The sequence below is a fragment of the Oncorhynchus gorbuscha genome, unplaced genomic scaffold (assembly GCF_021184085.1).
Source record: "Oncorhynchus gorbuscha isolate QuinsamMale2020 ecotype Even-year unplaced genomic scaffold, OgorEven_v1.0 Un_scaffold_1132, whole genome shotgun sequence".
In the NCBI taxonomy this organism is placed as follows: domain Eukaryota; kingdom Metazoa; phylum Chordata; class Actinopteri; order Salmoniformes; family Salmonidae; genus Oncorhynchus; species Oncorhynchus gorbuscha.
Genome location: NW_025746004.1, coordinates 151,679 through 169,970, shown reverse-complemented (window position 1 = coordinate 169,970; position 18,292 = coordinate 151,679). Strand labels below are relative to the sequence as shown.

Genomic DNA, 18,292 nt, shown 5'->3' with positions numbered 1-18,292 from the left:
GGAAATTACTCCCAAGGGTGAACCAGAGATCTACAATTTATTTTCTGAGGTCTTTCTTGGCTGATTTTCCCATGATGTCAAGCAAAGAGGCACTGAGTTTGAAGGTAGGCCTTGAAATACATCCACAGGTACACCTCCAATTGACTCAAATGATGTCAATTAGCCTATCAGAAGCTTCTAAAGCCATGACATCATTTTCTGGAATTTGCCAAGCTGTTTAAAAGGCACAGTCAACTCAGCTAACTTCTGACCCACTGGAATTGTGATACAGTGAAATAATCTGTAAACAATCGTTGTAAAAATGACTTGTCACATCGAGTAGATGTCCTAACCGACTTGCCAAAACTATAGTTTGTGGAGTGGTTGAAAAACGAGTTTTAATGACTCCAACCTGAGTGTAACTTCCGACTGAATGGTTATGTATTTCAGCCATAGAGGATGATGTTGAAGATCACAGCTGATCGACTTTCTCTCTTTATAATGGTGATGTCATCTGCAGGAAGCAGCTATACAGTGTTGCTAAGGAATCCAAGGATAGGTGGAGTGATGAAGAGGATTTATTTGACTCCTCACAAAGAAAGTAATTATGACGATCAGCAATTATGATTCAAAACGATATAATGTTTATTACTCGTGATTTACTATGGAGTTCTGACATCTGTCTTTGTTTAGGTTCTGAGGACAACGCCAGTACTACCGGAGGAGGCAGGAAGAGGGTGAGTTTAGGTTCTGGAGACAGGAAGAGGGTGAGTTTAGGTTCTGGAGACAGTACTACTGGAGGAGGCAGGAAGAGGGTGAGTTTAGGTTCTGGAGACAGAACTACTGGAGGAGGAGGCAGGAAGAGGGTGAGTTTAGGTTCTGGAGACAGAACTACTGGAGGAGGAGGCAGGAAGAGGGTGAGTTTAGGTTCTGGAGACAGTACTACCGGAGGAGGCAGGAAGAGGGTGAGTTTAGGTTCTGGAGACAGGAAGAGGGTGAGTTTAGGTTCTGGAGACAGGAAGAGGGTGAGTTTAGGTTCTGGAGACAGTAGTTTAGGTTCTACAGAGGAGGACAGGAAGAGGGTGAGTTTAGGTTCTGGATACAACAGAACTACCGGAGGAGGCAGGAAGAGGGTGAGTTTAGGTTCTGGAGACAGGAAGAGGGTGAGTTTAGGTTCTGGAGACAGTACTACCGGAGGAGACAGGAAGAGGGTGAGTTTAGGTTCTGGATACAACAGAACTACCGGAGGAGGCAGGAAGAGGGTGAGTTTAGGTTCTGGAGACAGAAGAGGGTGAGTTTAGGTTCTGGAGACAGAAGGAGACAGGAAGAGGGTGAGTTTAGGTTCTGGAGACAGAACTACTGGAGGAGACAGGAAGAGGGTGAGTTTAGGTTCTGGAGACAGAACTACCGGAGGAGGCAGGAAGAGGGTGAGTTTAGGTTCTGGAGACAGGAAGAGGGTGAGTTTAGGTTCTGGAGACAGGAAGAGGGTGAGTTTAGGTTCTGGAGACAGGAAGAGGGTGAGTTTAGGTTCTGGAGACAGGAAGAGGAGACAGGAAGAGGGTGAGTTTAGGTTCTGGAGACAGGAAGAGGGCTTTAGGTTCTGGAGACAGGAAGAGGGTGAGTTTAGGTTCTGGAGACAGGAAGAGGGTGAGTTTAGGTTCTGGAGACAGAACTACTGAAGGAAGAGGGTGAGTTTAGGTTCTGGAGACAGGAAGAGGGTGAGTTTAGGTTCTGGAGACAGGAAGAGGGTGAGTTTAGGTTTAGGTTCTGGAGACAGGAAGAGGGTGAGTTTAGGTTCTGGAGACAGGAAGAGGGTGAGTTTAGGTTCTGGAGACAGAACTACCGAAGAGGGGAAGAGGGTGAGTTTAGGTTCTGGAGACAGGAAGAGGGTGAGTTTAGGTTCTGGAGACAGGAAGAGGGTGAGTTTAGGTTCTGGAGACAGAACTACCGAAGAGGGAGGGTGAGTTTAGGTTCTGGAGACAGGAAGAGGGGAAGAGGGTGAGTTTAGGTTCTGGAGACAGGAAGAGGGTGAGTGAGTTTGGAGACAGTTCTGGAGACAGGAAGAGGGTGAGTTTAGGTTCTGGAGACAGGAAGAGGGTGAGTTTTGGTTCTGGATACAACAGAACTACTGGAGGATGCAGGAAGAGGGTGAGTTTAGGTTCTGGAGACAGAACTGCCGGAGGAGGCAGGAAGAGGGTGAGTTTAGGTTCTGGAGACAGGAAGAGGGTGAGTTTAGGTTCTGGAGACAGGAAGAGGGTGAGTTTTGGTTCTGGAGACAAAGAGAGTTTACTACCGGAGGAGCAGGAAGAGGGTGAGTTTAGGTTCTGGAGACAGGAAGAGGGTGAGTTTAGGTTCTGGAGACAGGAAGAGGGTGAGTTTAGGTTCTGGAGACAATACAAGGAGGAGGCAGAAGAGGGTGAGTTTAGGTTCTGGAGACAATACTACCGGAGGAGGCAGGAAGAGGGTGAGTTTAGGTTCTGGAGACAACAGAACTACCGGAGGAGACAGGAAGAGGGTGAGTTTAGGTTCTGGAGACAGGAAGAGGGTGAGTTTAGGTTCTGGAGACAGAACTACCGGAGGAGGCAGGAAGAGGGTGAGTTTGGGTTCTGGAGACAGGAGAACTACTGGAGGAGATATTATGTTCTGGAAACAGGAAGTGTTGTCCCCTGGAGACAGTGTGAGTTTACCCTAAGGTTGTCCCCTAGAGTGTGAGTTTAGGTTCTGGAGACAGGAAGAGGGTGAGTTTACCCTCTGGAGACAGTTGTCCCCTACAGTGTTAGGTTGTCCCCTACAGTGTGTTTACCCTAAGTGTTGTCCCCTAGAGGGTGAGTTTAGGTTCTGTGTTGTCCCCTAAGTGTGTTTACCCTAAGTTTGTCCCCTACAGTGTGTTTAGGTTCTAAGACAGGAACAGTGTGTTTACCCTAAGTGTTGTCCCCTACAGTGTGTTTACCCTAAGTGTTGTCCCCTACAGTGTGAGTTTTGGTGTTGTCCCCTACAGTGTGTTTACCCTAAGTGTTGTCCCCTAAGAGGTGTTTAGGTTTGTCCCCTACAGAACCCTAAGTGTTGTCCCCTAGAGTGTGTTTACCTGGTTACCCAGAACTACAGTGTGTTTACCCTAAGTGTTTAGTCCCCTGGAGACAGTGTGTTTACCCTGAGTGTTGTCCCCTGGAGTGTGAACTACCGGAGGCAGTGTTGTCCCCTACAGTGTGTTTACCACCAGAACTACTGTCCCCTATATTGTGTTTACCCTAAGTGTTGTCCCCTACAGTGTGTTTACCCTAAGTGTTGTCCCCTACAGTGTGTTTACCCTAAGTGTTGTCCCCTACAGTGTGTTTACCCTAAGTGTTGTCCCCTACAGTGTGTTTACCCTAAGTGTTGTCCCCTACAGTGTGTTTACCCTAAGTGTTGTCCCCTACAGTGTGTTTACCCTAAGTGTTGTCCCCTACAGTGTGTTTACCCTAAGTGTTGTCCCCTACAGTGTGTTAACCCTAAGTGTTGTCCCCTACAGTGTGTTTACCCTAAGTGTTGTCCCCTACAGTGTGTTTACCCTAAGTGTTGTCCCCTACAGTGTGTTAACCCTAAGTGTTGTCCCCTACAGTGTGTTAACCCTAAGTGTCGTCCCCTACAGTGTGTTTACTATACCTTGCGTGTTGTTGTGTCCCTCCTGTAGATGTGGACAGCAGAGGAGACGGAGTGGGTGAAGGAGGGAGTGAGGCGCTACGGAGAGGGGAACTGGTCCAGAGTAAAGTCCTCTTTCCCCTTCTTGGGCCGAACCTCCGTGAACATCAAGGACCGGTGGAGAACCATGAAGAAACTCAAGTTGGTCTGAGGGGACCAAAGCGTCTAACTTGTCCAATAAGAAATTATATTTTTAAGTTTACATTTACTACGGGGTGCAGTAACCAATTCGAACGCTGGAGGGCCTCGGAGCTACGCAAGACGATGATGACGTTCTCCAGATGTGAGACGTTTCCTTTCCACAAAGGATGCATGCTTGCCCGTCGCACATCTGTCAACAGGAAGCTGAAGACTGTCGGAGGACCTTTGGACTAAGATACATGTTGATTCTGCCATTTTGTTTTAGACATGTTTATAGAAGTATTTTATCACTTGTCTTTCTTGGTAAAATAAAGACTTCTCTTCTACTGACTGGCCTAACGGTTACCACAGGACTGGTTTCTACTGACTGGCCTAACGTTTACCACAGGACTGACTGGCCTAACGTTTACCACAGGACTGGTTTCTACTGACTGGCCTAACGTTTACCACAGGACTGGCTTCTACTGACTGGCCTAATGGTTACCACAGGACTGGTTTCTACTGACTGGCCTAACGTTTACCACAGGACTGACTGGCCTAACGTTTACCACAGGACTGGTTTCTACTGACTGGCCTAACGTTTACCACAGGACTGGCTTCTACTGACTGGCCTAATGGTTACCACAGGACTGGTTTCTACTGACTGGCCTAACGTTTACCACAGGACTGGCTTCTACTGACTGGCCTAATGGTTACCACAGGACTGGTTTCTACTGACTGGCCTAACGTTTACCACAGGACTGGTTTCTACTGACTGGCCTAACGGTTACCACAGGACTGGTTTCTACTGACTGGCCTAACGTTACCACAGGACTGGTTTCTACTGACTGGCCTAATGTTTACCACAGGACTGGCCTAACGGTTACCACAGGACTGGTTTCTACTGACTGGCCTAACGGTTACCACAGGACTGGTTTCTACTGACTGGCCTAATGTTTACCACAGGACTGGTTTCTACTGACTGGCCTAACGTTTACCACAGGACTGGTTTCTACTGACTGGCCTAACGTTTACCACAGGACTGACTGGCCTAACGGTTACCACAGGACTGGTTTCTACTGACTGGCCTAATGTTTACCACAGGACTGGTTTCTACTGACTGGCCTAACGTTTACCACAGGACTGGTTTCTACTGACTGGCCTAATGTTTACCACAGGACTGGTTTCTACTGACTGGCCTAACGTTTACCACAGGACTGGTTTCTACTGACTGGCCTAACGTTTACCACAGGACTGGTTTCTACTGACCTAACGTTTACCACAGGACTGGTTTCTACTGACTGGCCTAACGGTTACCACAGGACTGGTTTTTACCACAGGACTGGCCTAACGGTTACCACAGGACTGACTGGCCTAATGGTTACCACAGGACTGGTTTCTACTGACTGGCCTAACGTTTACCACAGGACTGACTGGCCTAATGGTTACCACAGGACTGGTTTCTACTGACTGGCCTAACGTTTACCACAGGACTGACTGGCCTAATGGTTACCACAGGACTGGTTTCTACAACATTTATTCAAGAGACTTACTGGCCTAACGTTTTACCACCAGGACTGGTTTCTACTGACTGGTCTAATGTTTACCACAGGACTGGTTTCTACTGAATGTAAATCACTCAGCCACAGGACTGGTTTCTAGATGACTGGTCTAATGTTTACCACAGGACTGGTTTCTACTGACTGGCCTAATGTTTACCACAGGACTGGTTTCTACTGACTGGCCTAAATCGTTTAGCCATAGTGACTGGTTTATACTGACTGGCCACCACAGGACTGGTTTCTACTGACTGGCCTAACGGGTCTTACCACAGGACTGTCTTCTACTGACTGGCCTAATGTTTACCACAGGACTGGAAGTACTACTGACTGGCCTAACGTTTGTACCACAGGACTGGTTTCTACTGACTAACGTTTAGTCCAGGACTGAGGGTGGTCCTAACGGAAGTACCACTGGATATAATTTCTAGTCCTAACGTTTGACCACAGGACTGTCTTCTACTGACTGGCCTAACGGTTACCACAGGAAATACCACTGTATATAATTGATAGTCATGCTATATTTAAGGGTTAGTAACAGATACAACATTTATTCAAGAGAAAACAAAAACATCTGAGTATACGGTTACAGTTTTAATGTTATGCTGATGGATTTAACTATAATCATATTTATGAATACTACATAAAACCAAACATTCAATTTACAAAAAGCATTTAATGGAGATTTACATTAGTCTGATAGTGACAGGGAAAGCTGGGTTGATGAATTGTAAATGACTGGAGCCATATGTGACTGGGATTTGATTGGGTAATGACAAATCACTCAGCCATAGTGAGGGATGTTGGGTAGATGAATGTAAATCACTCAGCCATAGTGAGGGATTGGTTGGTGTTCTGAATGATCCTCCCAAATCAACACAGCCCATAGAGGAAGGACTGTTGGGTAACTGACAGCTTGAACTGAAACTCACCAGACAGTCACTGGCCATAGCTCTGTGGACTAAATGTCTTAACTGAGATCCTGTCGGGAAATACACAATCATATCCTGAAGACCAGGGTCTCCCCAAACCTCTCAGGACCATCAGACGTGTCACTTACAAATACAGATTATCAGAGCTGTACCTCCCAACCTCTGGTGGTCCAGTAACCGAAAGGTTGCTGGAAGTACTTACTGTATAAAAATTGATAGTCCAGTTTGAACAAGGAAATGGTCCCCTGTAGGCCATCAGGAAATAAGAATGTTCTATAATTGATAGTCCAGTTTGTTTTTTTTTTAGGGTATCCACTTCTAACATGACTGTGGTTATCATTATATAATGTGATAGTCCAGTTTGACCTGTTTACCTTCTAACATGAGCGTGTCCTCAGACCTGATGGGTCAACCTCCATTCCTGCCCTGGTTAACACAACATGGACATGTGGTCCACTCTCCAGTGACTCAGAGGGTGGACTTCCTGCTTCCTGTTTACTCCAAAGCCCTGCAGGAAGACCAGAGGGGCGTGTTCAAACCTGCTTCCTGTTTACACTTCTAACATGACTGTGGTTATCATTTACTGAGTGTGTCAGATAGTAGCTTCCTGCTTCCTGAAAGGTTGTCACATGACTGTGGTTATCACTATACAACAGAGATGCTGTGTCAGAACTGACTTCCTGCTTCCTGTTTACCTTCTAACAGATTAAGTCTAGTCCTGTTTACCTTCTAACATGGTTATCTGGACCAAAAGCATTTAATGGAGATTCCCTAACATTACTGTGACTAGTTAACCAGTGGGAAAGCTGCCCTTCCTGCTTCCTGTTTACCTTTGACTTGGTTAATGGACAGTATGTGAAGGGTCAGAGGGCCAACTCACCAGCTTCCTGTTTACCTTCTAACATGGAATACACCACCACACCCTGGTTTACCTTCTAACATGACTGTGGTTCTCTTATACACAGTGATCCTCCCTTCCTGACCAGACCTTCTAACATGACTGTGGTTATCCACAGTAGAGGAAGGAGCTGCACTTCCTGCTTCCAGGCTTAACCCTAACATGACTGTGAACTGATCACACAGAGGTTCAGTTAGCCTCCACTTCCTGCTTCTGTTTATTACTAACTGACTGTCTTAACTGAGATCCTGTGAGGTGTGAGAGAGATATTGATGTTCATTTTAAAGACTGTGGTTATGCAAACATGATTAGAGGAACCTCCACCTCTTCCTGTCTCACCTGGCTGTGGTTAGAGTCATTTTGAGGTGTCAGAGGTAGCCTACTTCCTGGTTTACCTTCTAACATTGGGCCAGTAACCAGAAGGTTGCTGGATCGATTCCCCAGACCTTACAACTGTGTTAAAAAAGTGAGGTCTGAGGGCCTCGCTTCCTGTCCCTAACAACTGTGAAATTATACAAGGTGTCAATGTTCCACTTCCTGTAGGCCATTTACCTTCTAAATAACTGAATGTTCTTATACAGACTGTCAGAGGGCCTACTTCCTGACTTCCTTTTTTCTTTTTTTTTATACAATATCTCCACACTTCTAACATGACTGTGGTTATCATTATACACAGTGACATGTGAGGAGTCAGAGGAGCCTCCACTTCCTGCTTCCTGTTTACCTTCTAACATGACTGTGGTTATCATTATACACAGTGACATGTGAGGGGTCAGAGGGCCTCCACTTCCTGCTTCTTGTTTACCTTCTAACATGACTGTGGTTATCATTATACACAGTGACATGTGAGGGGTCAGAGGGCCTCCACTTCCTGCTTCTTGTTTACCTTGGCATATGGTGCCAGAAAGTCCAATGCTGTGATGTGCAGGCGGAACTTAATGGTCTTGGTGAACTTCCCAAAGCAGGTGCCCACCGACACCAACTTATCACGGGAGATGTTGGTAGCCAACTTCAGAATTGTCTCACTGATAAAAAAAAAAAAAGTGGAAATAAGACAATATCTTAACTAGCCAAAGAGATGATCGTGAAGTAACCTGCTTTACAATATCCATGAGGTAATATTTAACAATAACAGCAGCTCTGTAGCGTCGTTTACCTGATGTAATATACACGGTCATTGTGAAGTCTGAAGCAATATGTCCCATCGGGTCGATCCACCAGGTGTTTGATGTTCTCACCAATGCTGCGGACAGACAAGAGGAAGGTGTCACACATTGTCAATGTGGCAGTGTAGCCTAGTGGTTAGACTAGTAACCGGAAGGTTGCAAGTTCAAATCCCCGAGATGACAAGGTACAAATCTGTCGTTCTGCCCCTGAACAGGCAGTTAACCCACTGTTCCCAGGCCGTCATTGAAAATAAGAATTTGTTCTTAACTGACTTGCCTGGTTAAATAAAGGTACAAAAATAAAATTAAAATAAATAAATCTACACAGACGACGTATTCGCCAGCTTGCTGAGAAGCATAACTAGGTGCAGGTTAAAAGACTGTCATCATGAGCATATATCACCAAAGAGACTGGATATAGACTTGTGTTTATCAACCCTGTGCACTAACTAGCAGGCAAAACTACACGAGTTTGGTTGATCAAGCATGGAGCGAGTCTGAACAGCCCATAACAGTTTCAAAATAACGTCAACCTCGTCTTTCAAGATCACATGTCAATACTCACTATTTGGAGAGTTTCTCAAACATCGTTTTTGTCTCGTCGTCTGTTAAAGGCCTCATTTTGCTCAAGGATTCGCTAATTTCCTTACAATATTGTGCCCACTGAATGTCGCTCGATAAACGCTACAGCGTGGGGACAGTGAGCGGAAATGAATGCGCAGGAAAACGGAAGTGGATGTAATAGTGACGTCAAAATCATGCGCCTGTTGATGTTGTGCTCTTGCGTTGACGAGCGACTAGAATTTGAACTAAATTGCGAATTTTAAATTGCCATTTAAAAGACATCAGACATTGTATTTTCAGCATTGTATGTATTTTAACGAGCTGTTTCGGTGTAAAGGCCGGAAATAGGAGACTAAACATTCAGATGAAGTGTTGAAGTGACAGCTTTCCAATATGATGACAGCTGTGGACGTGGAAGACGAGAGTATTCTGGCTTCAATATTTAAAGACAGCTTTCCAGACAACTGGAGAGACAACCCCGACTTCGCGGCCTACTTGTCCGAGCTCAGTTCGTATGGCGTGGAGAAATTAAACCGTGAACCGGAGCGGCTGGCGGAGGAGAGGGCGCAGATACTGCAGCAGACCCGGGAGCTCGCCTTCTCCAACTACAAGACGTTCATCCGCACCGCCGACTGCACCGAGGAGATTTACCGAGACTTTGGCCGTGTGGAAAGCAGTGTTTCCAAACTCCTCGACAAGTTGCCCAGCTTCGGGGAAAAATGCAGGTTAGTGGGAAAAGTTAGACAATTACTCGCTGTCGTTTTTACATGATTTAAAATATTTATATTTTTTTATTTATTTATTAGGCAAGTCGGTTAAGAATAAATTCTTATTTTCAATTACGGCCTGGGAACAGTGGGTTAACTGTCTGTTCAGGGGCAGAACGACAGATTTGTACCTTGTCAGCTCGGGGGTTTGAACTCGCAACCTTCAGGTTACTAGTCCAACGCTCTAATGGGGGATTCTGTCAGGGGGGAGATTTTCGGCACAACACCGGCAAAACCGTGCCAACATGTCCTCCAAACACCGGTTTCGTGGGCATTAGCACTTCTATACAACATTATTCAAATCATATTTTCAGAAAACTGTATTTTGAATGAATTTATTTACACTCTTTCATCCTTCCACAATATAAAGTCCCGACACATCTAGGGTTGTTACCCAGCCAGGTCGTTCATTCTATCGGACAATTCGCGGCCAGAAGAACAACAGATTAGCTGCATTGGTTTAATCTGTTATCCATAATAATGATCTAATGAGGAGTGATTTCACCTGACATAGAAAATACGTTCTCTGGTCAGGACACTTGTTGTTCAGAGGAGCTAGTCAACAACACATCGAACACAATCACCTCAAACTGAAGCTGGAAAGACTGAAAACGAGATGTACCAAATTTTGTTTGATCTATTTTCTATTGATAGTTCTTTGTATAACGTTATATCCATAAACATGATTCATTATTTCAACTGGCTGAGAAAAGCTGCCTGTCTCATCCCGTAAGGCGACAGCTGGAGAACCAAAATATTGAGACATTGTTGCAAATGTCTTTATACAAATCTCCTCTGTTGAAAACTAAATGTCTAAAACAAAGGTGAGATAACGTCTCAATGTTTTTTTTATTATATATCAAGGCTCACGTCTATCTAGAACAAACAGTCTGGTACCGGGGCTCACGTCTATCTAGAACAAACAGTCTGGTACCGGGGCTCACGTCTATCTAGAACAAACAGACTGGTACCGGGCTCACGTCTATCTAGAACAAACAGACTGGTACCGGGGCTCACGTCTATCTAGAACAAACAGACTGGTACCGGGCTCACGTCTATCTAGAACAAACAGACTGGTGGGGCTCACGTCTATCTAGAACAAACAGACTGGTACCGGGCTCACGTCTATCTAGAACAAACAGACTGGTACCGGGCTCACGTCTATCTAGAACAAACAGACTGGTACCGGGCTCACGTCTATCTAGAACAAACAGACTGGTACCGGGCTCACGTCTATCTAGAACAAACAGACTGGTACCGGGCTCACGTCTATCTAGAACAAACAGACTGGTACCGGGGCTCACGTCTATCTAGAACAAACAGACTGGTACCGGGGCTCACGTCTATCTAGAACAAACAGACTGGTACCGGGCTCACGTCTATCTAGAACAAACAGACTGGTACCGGGGCTCACGTCTATCTAGAACAAACAGACTGGTACCGGGCTCACGTCTATCTAGAACAAACAGACTGGTACCGGGGCTCACGCCTATCTAGAACAAACAGACTGGTACCGGGGCTCACGTCTATCTAGAACAAACAGACTGGTACCGGGGCTCACGTCTATCTAGAACAAACAGACTGGTACCGGGGCTCACGTCTATCTAGAACAAACAGACTGGTACCGGGCTCACGTCTATCTAGAACAAACAGACTGGTACCGGGGCTCACGCTAGAACAAACAGACTGGTACCGGGGCTCACGTCTATCTAGAACAAACAGACTGGTACCGGGCTCACGTCTAGAACAAACAGACTGGTACCGGGGCTCACGCTATCTATAACAAACAGACTGGTACCGGGGCTCACGTCTATCTAGAACAAACAGACTGGTACCGGGGCTCACGTCTAGAACAAACAGACTGGTACCGGGGCTCACGTCTATCTAGAACAAACAGACTGGTACCGGGGCTCACGTCTATCTAGAACAAACAGACTGGTACCGGGGCTCACGTCTATCTAGAACAAACAGACTGGTACCGGGCTCACGTCTATCTAGAACAAACAGACTGGTACCGGGGCTCACGTCTAGAACAAACAGACTGGTACCGGGGCTCACGTCTATCTAGAACAAACAGACTGGTACCGGGGCTCACGTCTATCTAGAACAAACAGACTGGTACCGGGGCTCACGTCTATCTAGAACAAACAGACTGGTACCGGGGCTCATCTAGAACAAACAGACTGGTACCGGGCTCACGTCTATCTAGAACAAACAGACTGGTACCGGGGCTCACGTCTATCTAGAACAAACACACTAGATCTCATTGAATGTTAATGTTACTGTTCCGTGAGCTGTTATAATACTGTTATGAACTGCCTGTGACTGGAACGAATTGCAAAAATCGCTGAAGTTGGAGACTTTTATCTCCCTCACCAACTTCAAACATCAGCTATCTGAGCAGCTAACCGATCGCTGCAGCTGTACATAGTCTATAGGAAAATAGCCCACCCATTTTTACCTACCTCATTCCCATACTGTTTTTATACTGTTTTTTATTTATTTTTCTGCTCTTTGCACACTAATATCTCTACCTGTACATGACCTGATCATTTATCACTCCAGTGTTAATCTGCAAAATTGTATTATTCGCCTACCTCCTCATGCCTTTTGCACACATTGTATATAGACTGCCCATTTTTTCTACTGTGTTATTGACTTGTTAATTGTTTATTCCATGTGTAACTCTGTGTTGTCTGTCCACACTGCTATGCTTTATCTTGGCCAGGTCGCAGTTGTAAATGAGAACTTGTTCTCAACTAGCCTACCTGGTTAAATAAAGGTGAAATAAAAATAAAAAAAATGATGAAGAACCTGTTGGGCTCATGTCTATCCTCTCCTTTAGGGGTTTTGTGAAGGAGGCGGAGGACATCGGGGCGAGCCGGCGGATGAACAGCCTGACTCTGAACCGTCACACAGAGATCCTGGAGATCTTAGAGATCCTCAGCTGATGGACACCTGTGTCCGGAATGGTTACTACGAGGAGGCTCTGGAGCTGGCAGCGTACGTCAAGAGACTGGAGAAGAAGCACTCGTCTCTACCTGTCATCCAGGTATTAATGCTACCAACTACCACTTCCTGTTTACACAGCCAGGAGTTACAGATCGTACCACTTCCTGTTTACACAGCTAGGAGTTACAGATCGTACCACTTCCTGTTTACACAGCTAGGAGTTAAAGATCGTACCACTTCCTGTTTACACAGCTAGGAGTTACAGATCGTACCACTTCCTGTTTACACAGCTAGGAGTTACAGGTCGTACCACTTCCTGTTTACACAGCCAGGAGTTACAGATCGTACCACTTCCTGTTTACACAGCCAGGAGTTACAGATCGTACCACTTCCTCATTATATTAATTTTGTCAACACACAGACAGACAAACTGTGGTAGATCTAGAAATACCTCGTCTTATTACTGTAGCAGAGTGCGACTCCCTGACCCGTAGCAGAGTGCGACTCCCTGACCCGTAGCAGAGTGCGACTCCCTGACCCGTAGCAGAGTGCGACTCCCTGACCCGTAGCAGAGTGCGACTCCCTGACCCGTAGCAGAGTGCGACTCCCTGACCCGTAGCAGAGTGCGACTCCCTGACCCGTAGCAGAGTGCGACTCCCTGACCCGTAGCAGAGTGCGACTCCCTGACCCGTAGCAGAGTGCGACTCCCTGACCCGTAGCAGAGTGCGACTCCCTGACCCGTAGCAGAGTGCGACTCCCTGACCCGTAGCAGAGTGCGACTCCCTGACCCGTAGCAGAGTGCGACTCCCTGACCCGTAGCAGAGTGCGACTCCCTGACCCGTAGCAGAGTGCGACTCCCTGACCCGTAGCAGAGTGCGACTCCCTGACCCGTAGCAGAGTGCGACTCCTGACCCGTAGCAGAGTGCGACTCCCTGACCCGTAGCAGAGTGCGACTCCCTGACCCGTAGCAGAGTGCGACTCCCTGACCCGTAGCAGAGTGCGACTCCCTGACCCGTAGCAGAGTGCGACTCCTGACCCGTAGCAGAGTGCGACTCCCTGACCCGTAGCAGAGTGCGACTCCCTGACCCGTAGCAGAGTGCGACTCCCTGACCCGTAGCAGAGTGCGACTCCCTGACCCGTAGCAGAGTGCGACTCCCTGACCCGTAGCAGAGTGCGACTCCTGACCCGTAGCAGAGTGCGACTCCCTGACCCGTAGCAGAGTGCGACTCCCTGACCCGTAGCAGAGTGCGACTCCTGACCCGTAGCAGAGTGCGACTCCCTGACCCGTAGCAGAGTGCGACTCCTGACCCGTAGCAGAGTGCGACTCCTGACCCGTAGCAGAGTGCGACTCCTGACCCGTAGCAGAGTGCGACTCCCTGACCCGTAGCAGAGTGCGACTCCCTGACCCGTAGCAGAGTGCGACTCCCTGACCCGTAGCAGAGTGCGACTCCCTGACCCGTAGCAGAGTGCGACTCCTGACCCGTAGCAGAGTGCGACTCCTGACCCGTAGCAGAGTGCGACTCCCTGACCCGTAGCAGAGTGCGACTCCCTGACCCGTAGCAGAGTGCGACTCCCTGACCCGTAGCAGAGTGCGACTCCCTGACCCGTAGCAGAGTGCGACTCCCTGACCCGTAGCAGAGTGCGACTCCCTGACCCGTAGCAGAGTGCGACTCCCTGACCCGTAGCAGAGTGCGACTCCCTGACCCGTAGCAGAGTGCGACTCCCTGACCCGTAGCAGAGTGCGACTCCCTGACCCGTAGCAGAGTGCGACTCCCTGACCCGTAGCAGAGTGCGACTCCCTGACCCGTAGCAGAGTGCGACTCCCTGACCCGTAGCAGAGTGCGACTCCCTGACCCGTAACAGAGTGTAACGTGGCCTGTGTCTCTTCTCCAGGGCATCGTCCACGAGGTGCGTCAGTCGGCTCAACTCATGCTGAACCAGCTGTTGCAACAGCTTCGTAGCAACTCCCAGCTTCCCGTGTGCCTGCGTGTGATTGGCTACCTGCGCAGGATGGACGTGTTCACGGAGGCGGAGCTACGGGTCAAGTTCCTGCAGGCGCGGGGCACCTGGCTCCATTCCATCCTGTCCACTGTCCCTGATGAGGACCCTTACTGCCACATCACCAAGACCATCGAGGCCTGTCGCGTGTGTAACCTGGCCTCCGTTATCTAGCAGTGGAATGAAGGACCCGGGAAACCTTTTTAATTCTCTGACATTTTGTCTTCCTCTGTTCCAGGTTCATCTGTTTGACATCATCACCCAGTACAGAGCCATCTTCTCTGACGAGGACCCCTGCTGTCTCCTGGTGACACAATGCTTTAGTTCATTTAAGGCTGAATTATTTGATACGATTTACATAAATATGAAGATTAAACCCAACGAGAATTATCTAAAGATGTGTTTTAATATGTCCATATGTGTTCTGGAAAAGCCAGTCAGTACTGTGGGTTTGGTATAGACAGGTCAATAGTCTAACTGTGGGTTTGGTATAGACAGGTCAATAGTCAGTACTGTGGGTTTGGTATAGACAGGTCAATAGTCAGTACTGTGGGTTTGGTACAGACAGGTCAATAGTCAGTACTGTGGGTTTGGTATAGACAGGTCAATAGTCAGTACTGTGGGTTTGGTACAGACAGGTCAATAGTCAGTACTGTGGGTTTGGTATAGACAGGTCAATAGTCAGTACTGTGGGTTTGGTACAGACAGGTCAATAGTCAGTACTGTGGGTTTGGTAGAGACAGGTCAATAGTCAGTACTGTGGGTTTGGTAGAGACAGGTCAATAGTCAGTACTGTGGGTTTGGTATAGACAGGTCAATAGTCAGTACTGTGGGTTTGGTACAGACCGGTCAATAGCCAGTACTGTGGGTTTGGTACAGACAGGTCAATAGTCTGTGGTGAACGAGGGGCCAGCCTTGTGATGTATGGTGTCTGTGGTGAACGAGGGGGCAGCCTTGTGATGTATGGTGTCTGTGGTGAATGAGGGGGCAGCCTTGTGATGTATGGTGTCTGTGGTGAACGAGGGGGCAGCCTTGTGATGTATGGTGTCTGTGGTGAATGAGGGGGCAGCCTTGTGATGTATGGTGAATGAGGGGGCAGCCTTGTGATGTATGGTGAATGAGGGGGCAGCCTTGTGATGTATGGTGTCTGTGGTGAATGAGGGGGCAGCCTTGTGATGTATGGTGTCTGTGGTGAATGAGGGGGCAGCCTTGTGATGTATGGTGTCTGTGGTGAACGAGGGGGAAGCCTTGTGATGTATGGTGTCTGTGGTGAACGAGGGGGCAGCCTTGTGATGTATGGTGTCTGTGGTGAACGAGGGGGAAGCCTTGTGATGTATGGTGTCTGTGGTGAACGAGGGGGCAGCCTTGTGATGTACGGTGTCTGTGGTGAATGAGGGGCAGCCTTGTGATGTATGGTGTCTGTGGTGAACGAGGGGGCAGCCTTGTGATGTATGGTGTCTGTGGTGAACGAGGGGGCAGCCTTGTGATGTACGGTGTCTGTGGTGAATGAGGGGGCAGCCTTGTGATGTACAGTGTCTGTGTTGAAAGGTGGTCACGGCCAGGCGGTGAACGAGGCGGCCATCTTCCACGGCTGGGTGGTGCAGCAGGTGTCTGAGTTCCTGGTGACCCTGGACCGAGACCTCCAGAGGGGGGTGGGCGGACGCCTGGACTCCCTGCTGGGACAGTGCATGTATTTCGGCCTGTCCTTCAGCCGCGTTGGGGCAGACTTCCGTGGCCAGCTGGCCCCGATGTTCCAACGCGTGGCGGCCGATACCTTCCGTAAAGCTGTAGAGGAAGCCATAGACAGGTTCCAGGAGGACATGAACCTGTACACTCTGATCTCTCCCCTCTATGCTGGGTGGGGGCTCCATGACAGGTACCCTCCAGCCCCCAGTACCCAGCCAGGTACCCTCCAGCCCCCATGACTCTGCTGGACTTCGCCCCTCTGGCCTGCTTCCTGAACAACATCCTGACGGCCTTCAACGACCTCCGGCTCTGTTGTCCCCTCGGTCTGGCCCAGCAGGTGACCAAGTACCTGGAGGACGCCCTGGTGAAGGTAACCAACGCCTGTCTGTCTCTGCTACGTCTGCTGCTACAGTTACCATAATGACATGTCTAGTCTGTCCCATGCTTTCTAGACGGTAGATGGGATGCTCTCTCTAGACGGTAGATGGGATGCTCTCTCTAGACGCGGTAGACGGGATGCTCTCTAGACGCGGTAGACGGGATGCTCTCTAGACGCGGTAGACGGGATGCTCTCTAGACGCGGTAGACGGGATGCTCTCTAGACGCGGTAGATGGGAGGCTCTCTAGACGCGGTAGATGGGATGCTCTCTAGACGCGGTGCTCTCTCTAGACGCGGTAGATGGGATGCTCTCTAGACGCGGTAGATGGGATGCTCTCTAGACGCGATGCTCTCTCTAGACGCGGTAGATGGGATGCTCTCTCTAGATGCGAAAGCCACTGCGTCTCTGACCATGGTAGAAGTTACCCTGATAGATCAGGTCACACTCCCTCACTCAAGACTCTTGTTGAAATGTTGTATCTCATGATTTCCTCTCTCTCCTCCCAGGTCACCAAGTTGATCGTGGCGTTCCACCGGGCTGAAGAGACGGCCTTCAGCGACCGAGAGAAGGAGCTGTTTGTCCAATTCTGCTGTTCCTTTGCTGAGGACCTGGTGCCTTTTCTCAACCGTTGTCTACAGGTCCTGTTCCCCCCAGCACAGCTCTCTGTCATACTGGGTAAATACTCTGTCCCCCCCAGCACAGTTCTCTGTCATACTGGGTAAATAGTCTGTCCCCCCCAGCACAGCTCTCTGTCATACTGGGTAAATGCTAAAAGACTAGAAGATGACTGAGCACATCCACAGTAACGACCTCTGTAATAATGTGAAACGTGTTTTTTGTCCTCCAGGTGTCCCTCCAACTCAAGTCCACCAGTACAGCGGTCTGGGTTGTATCGATGTGAGTCCAGTCCTGGAGCCTCTGGCGTTTGTTCTTCCCAAGAGGGAGATGGTGACTCCGGTGGGAGAAGACCTCAGTGTTGAGCTGGACGGTTTCGCCACAGCTGATCCTCAACCAATACTTCCTGTTGACGACCTGGGACTTCCGGATCCTGAACCAATAGCAGGCCCGGAACCTATTGAGGAGGATCCCATGGTCTCATCCACCGTATCTACTGAGTTTGTGTCCGAGACAGGTCTGACCTCTGACCCTGAACTGGAAGCCATTTTGAACGACCCGAACCCTGTACTGGACGACCCAGAGAGACCAAGGGCTGACGTACAGGAAGACCCTGAGTTGGAGGCCATACTGAATCCCCCAAAGCCTGTACTGACTGACCCAGAACATAACCCAGTCCTAGAGCCTGTACTGACCGCCCCAGAACATAACCCAGACAGTGAGCCATCAGAGCCTGAGGTAAACCCAGAGGTAGCAGAGAGTTAACCCTCAGGAGTGTTGGCAAGGTAAACTACCAATAGCCTTGAATTAATGGTTTGATTCTCAGCTACTGTGCATTTTTACTAGTTCATTTACCATTTTCAGGAATGCTTTAGCTTGTATATACTGCCATCTAATCTGGGTTTGACAATGTGGTAACTGGACTATGTAATAGATTTAAAATAGTTAATTTCTACTGTAAGATGGATCTTCATTATTAAAATATATCCACAACAGAG

At 48.4% G+C, this 18,292-nt stretch overlaps 1 protein-coding gene, 1 long non-coding RNA gene and 1 pseudogene across 2 annotated transcripts; 2 read left to right on the top strand and 1 right to left on the bottom strand.

Annotated features, from left to right (window-relative positions):
* Nucleotides 1-581: 581 nt before the first annotated feature.
* LOC124021581 lies at nt 582-4,128 on the top strand. Its single transcript, XR_006836250.1, has 2 exons — nt 582-716; nt 3,650-4,128. It is a non-coding gene; the product is annotated as an uncharacterized LOC124021581 (long non-coding RNA).
* Nucleotides 4,129-8,004: 3,876 nt separating this feature from the next.
* LOC124021578 (60S ribosome subunit biogenesis protein NIP7 homolog) lies at nt 8,005-9,056 on the bottom strand. Its single transcript, XM_046336725.1, has 3 exons — nt 8,898-9,056; nt 8,323-8,409; nt 8,005-8,191 (listed from the first exon to the last, which is right to left on the bottom strand). Exons 1-3 carry the CDS (start codon nt 8,951-8,953, stop codon nt 8,020-8,022), a joined length of 315 nt encoding a protein of 104 aa, XP_046192681.1. The 5' UTR covers nt 8,954-9,056; the 3' UTR covers nt 8,005-8,019.
* A 14-nt stretch (nt 9,057-9,070) lies between these two features.
* LOC124021580 lies at nt 9,071-18,289 on the top strand (annotated as a pseudogene).
* Nucleotides 18,290-18,292: the final 3 nt, after the last annotated feature.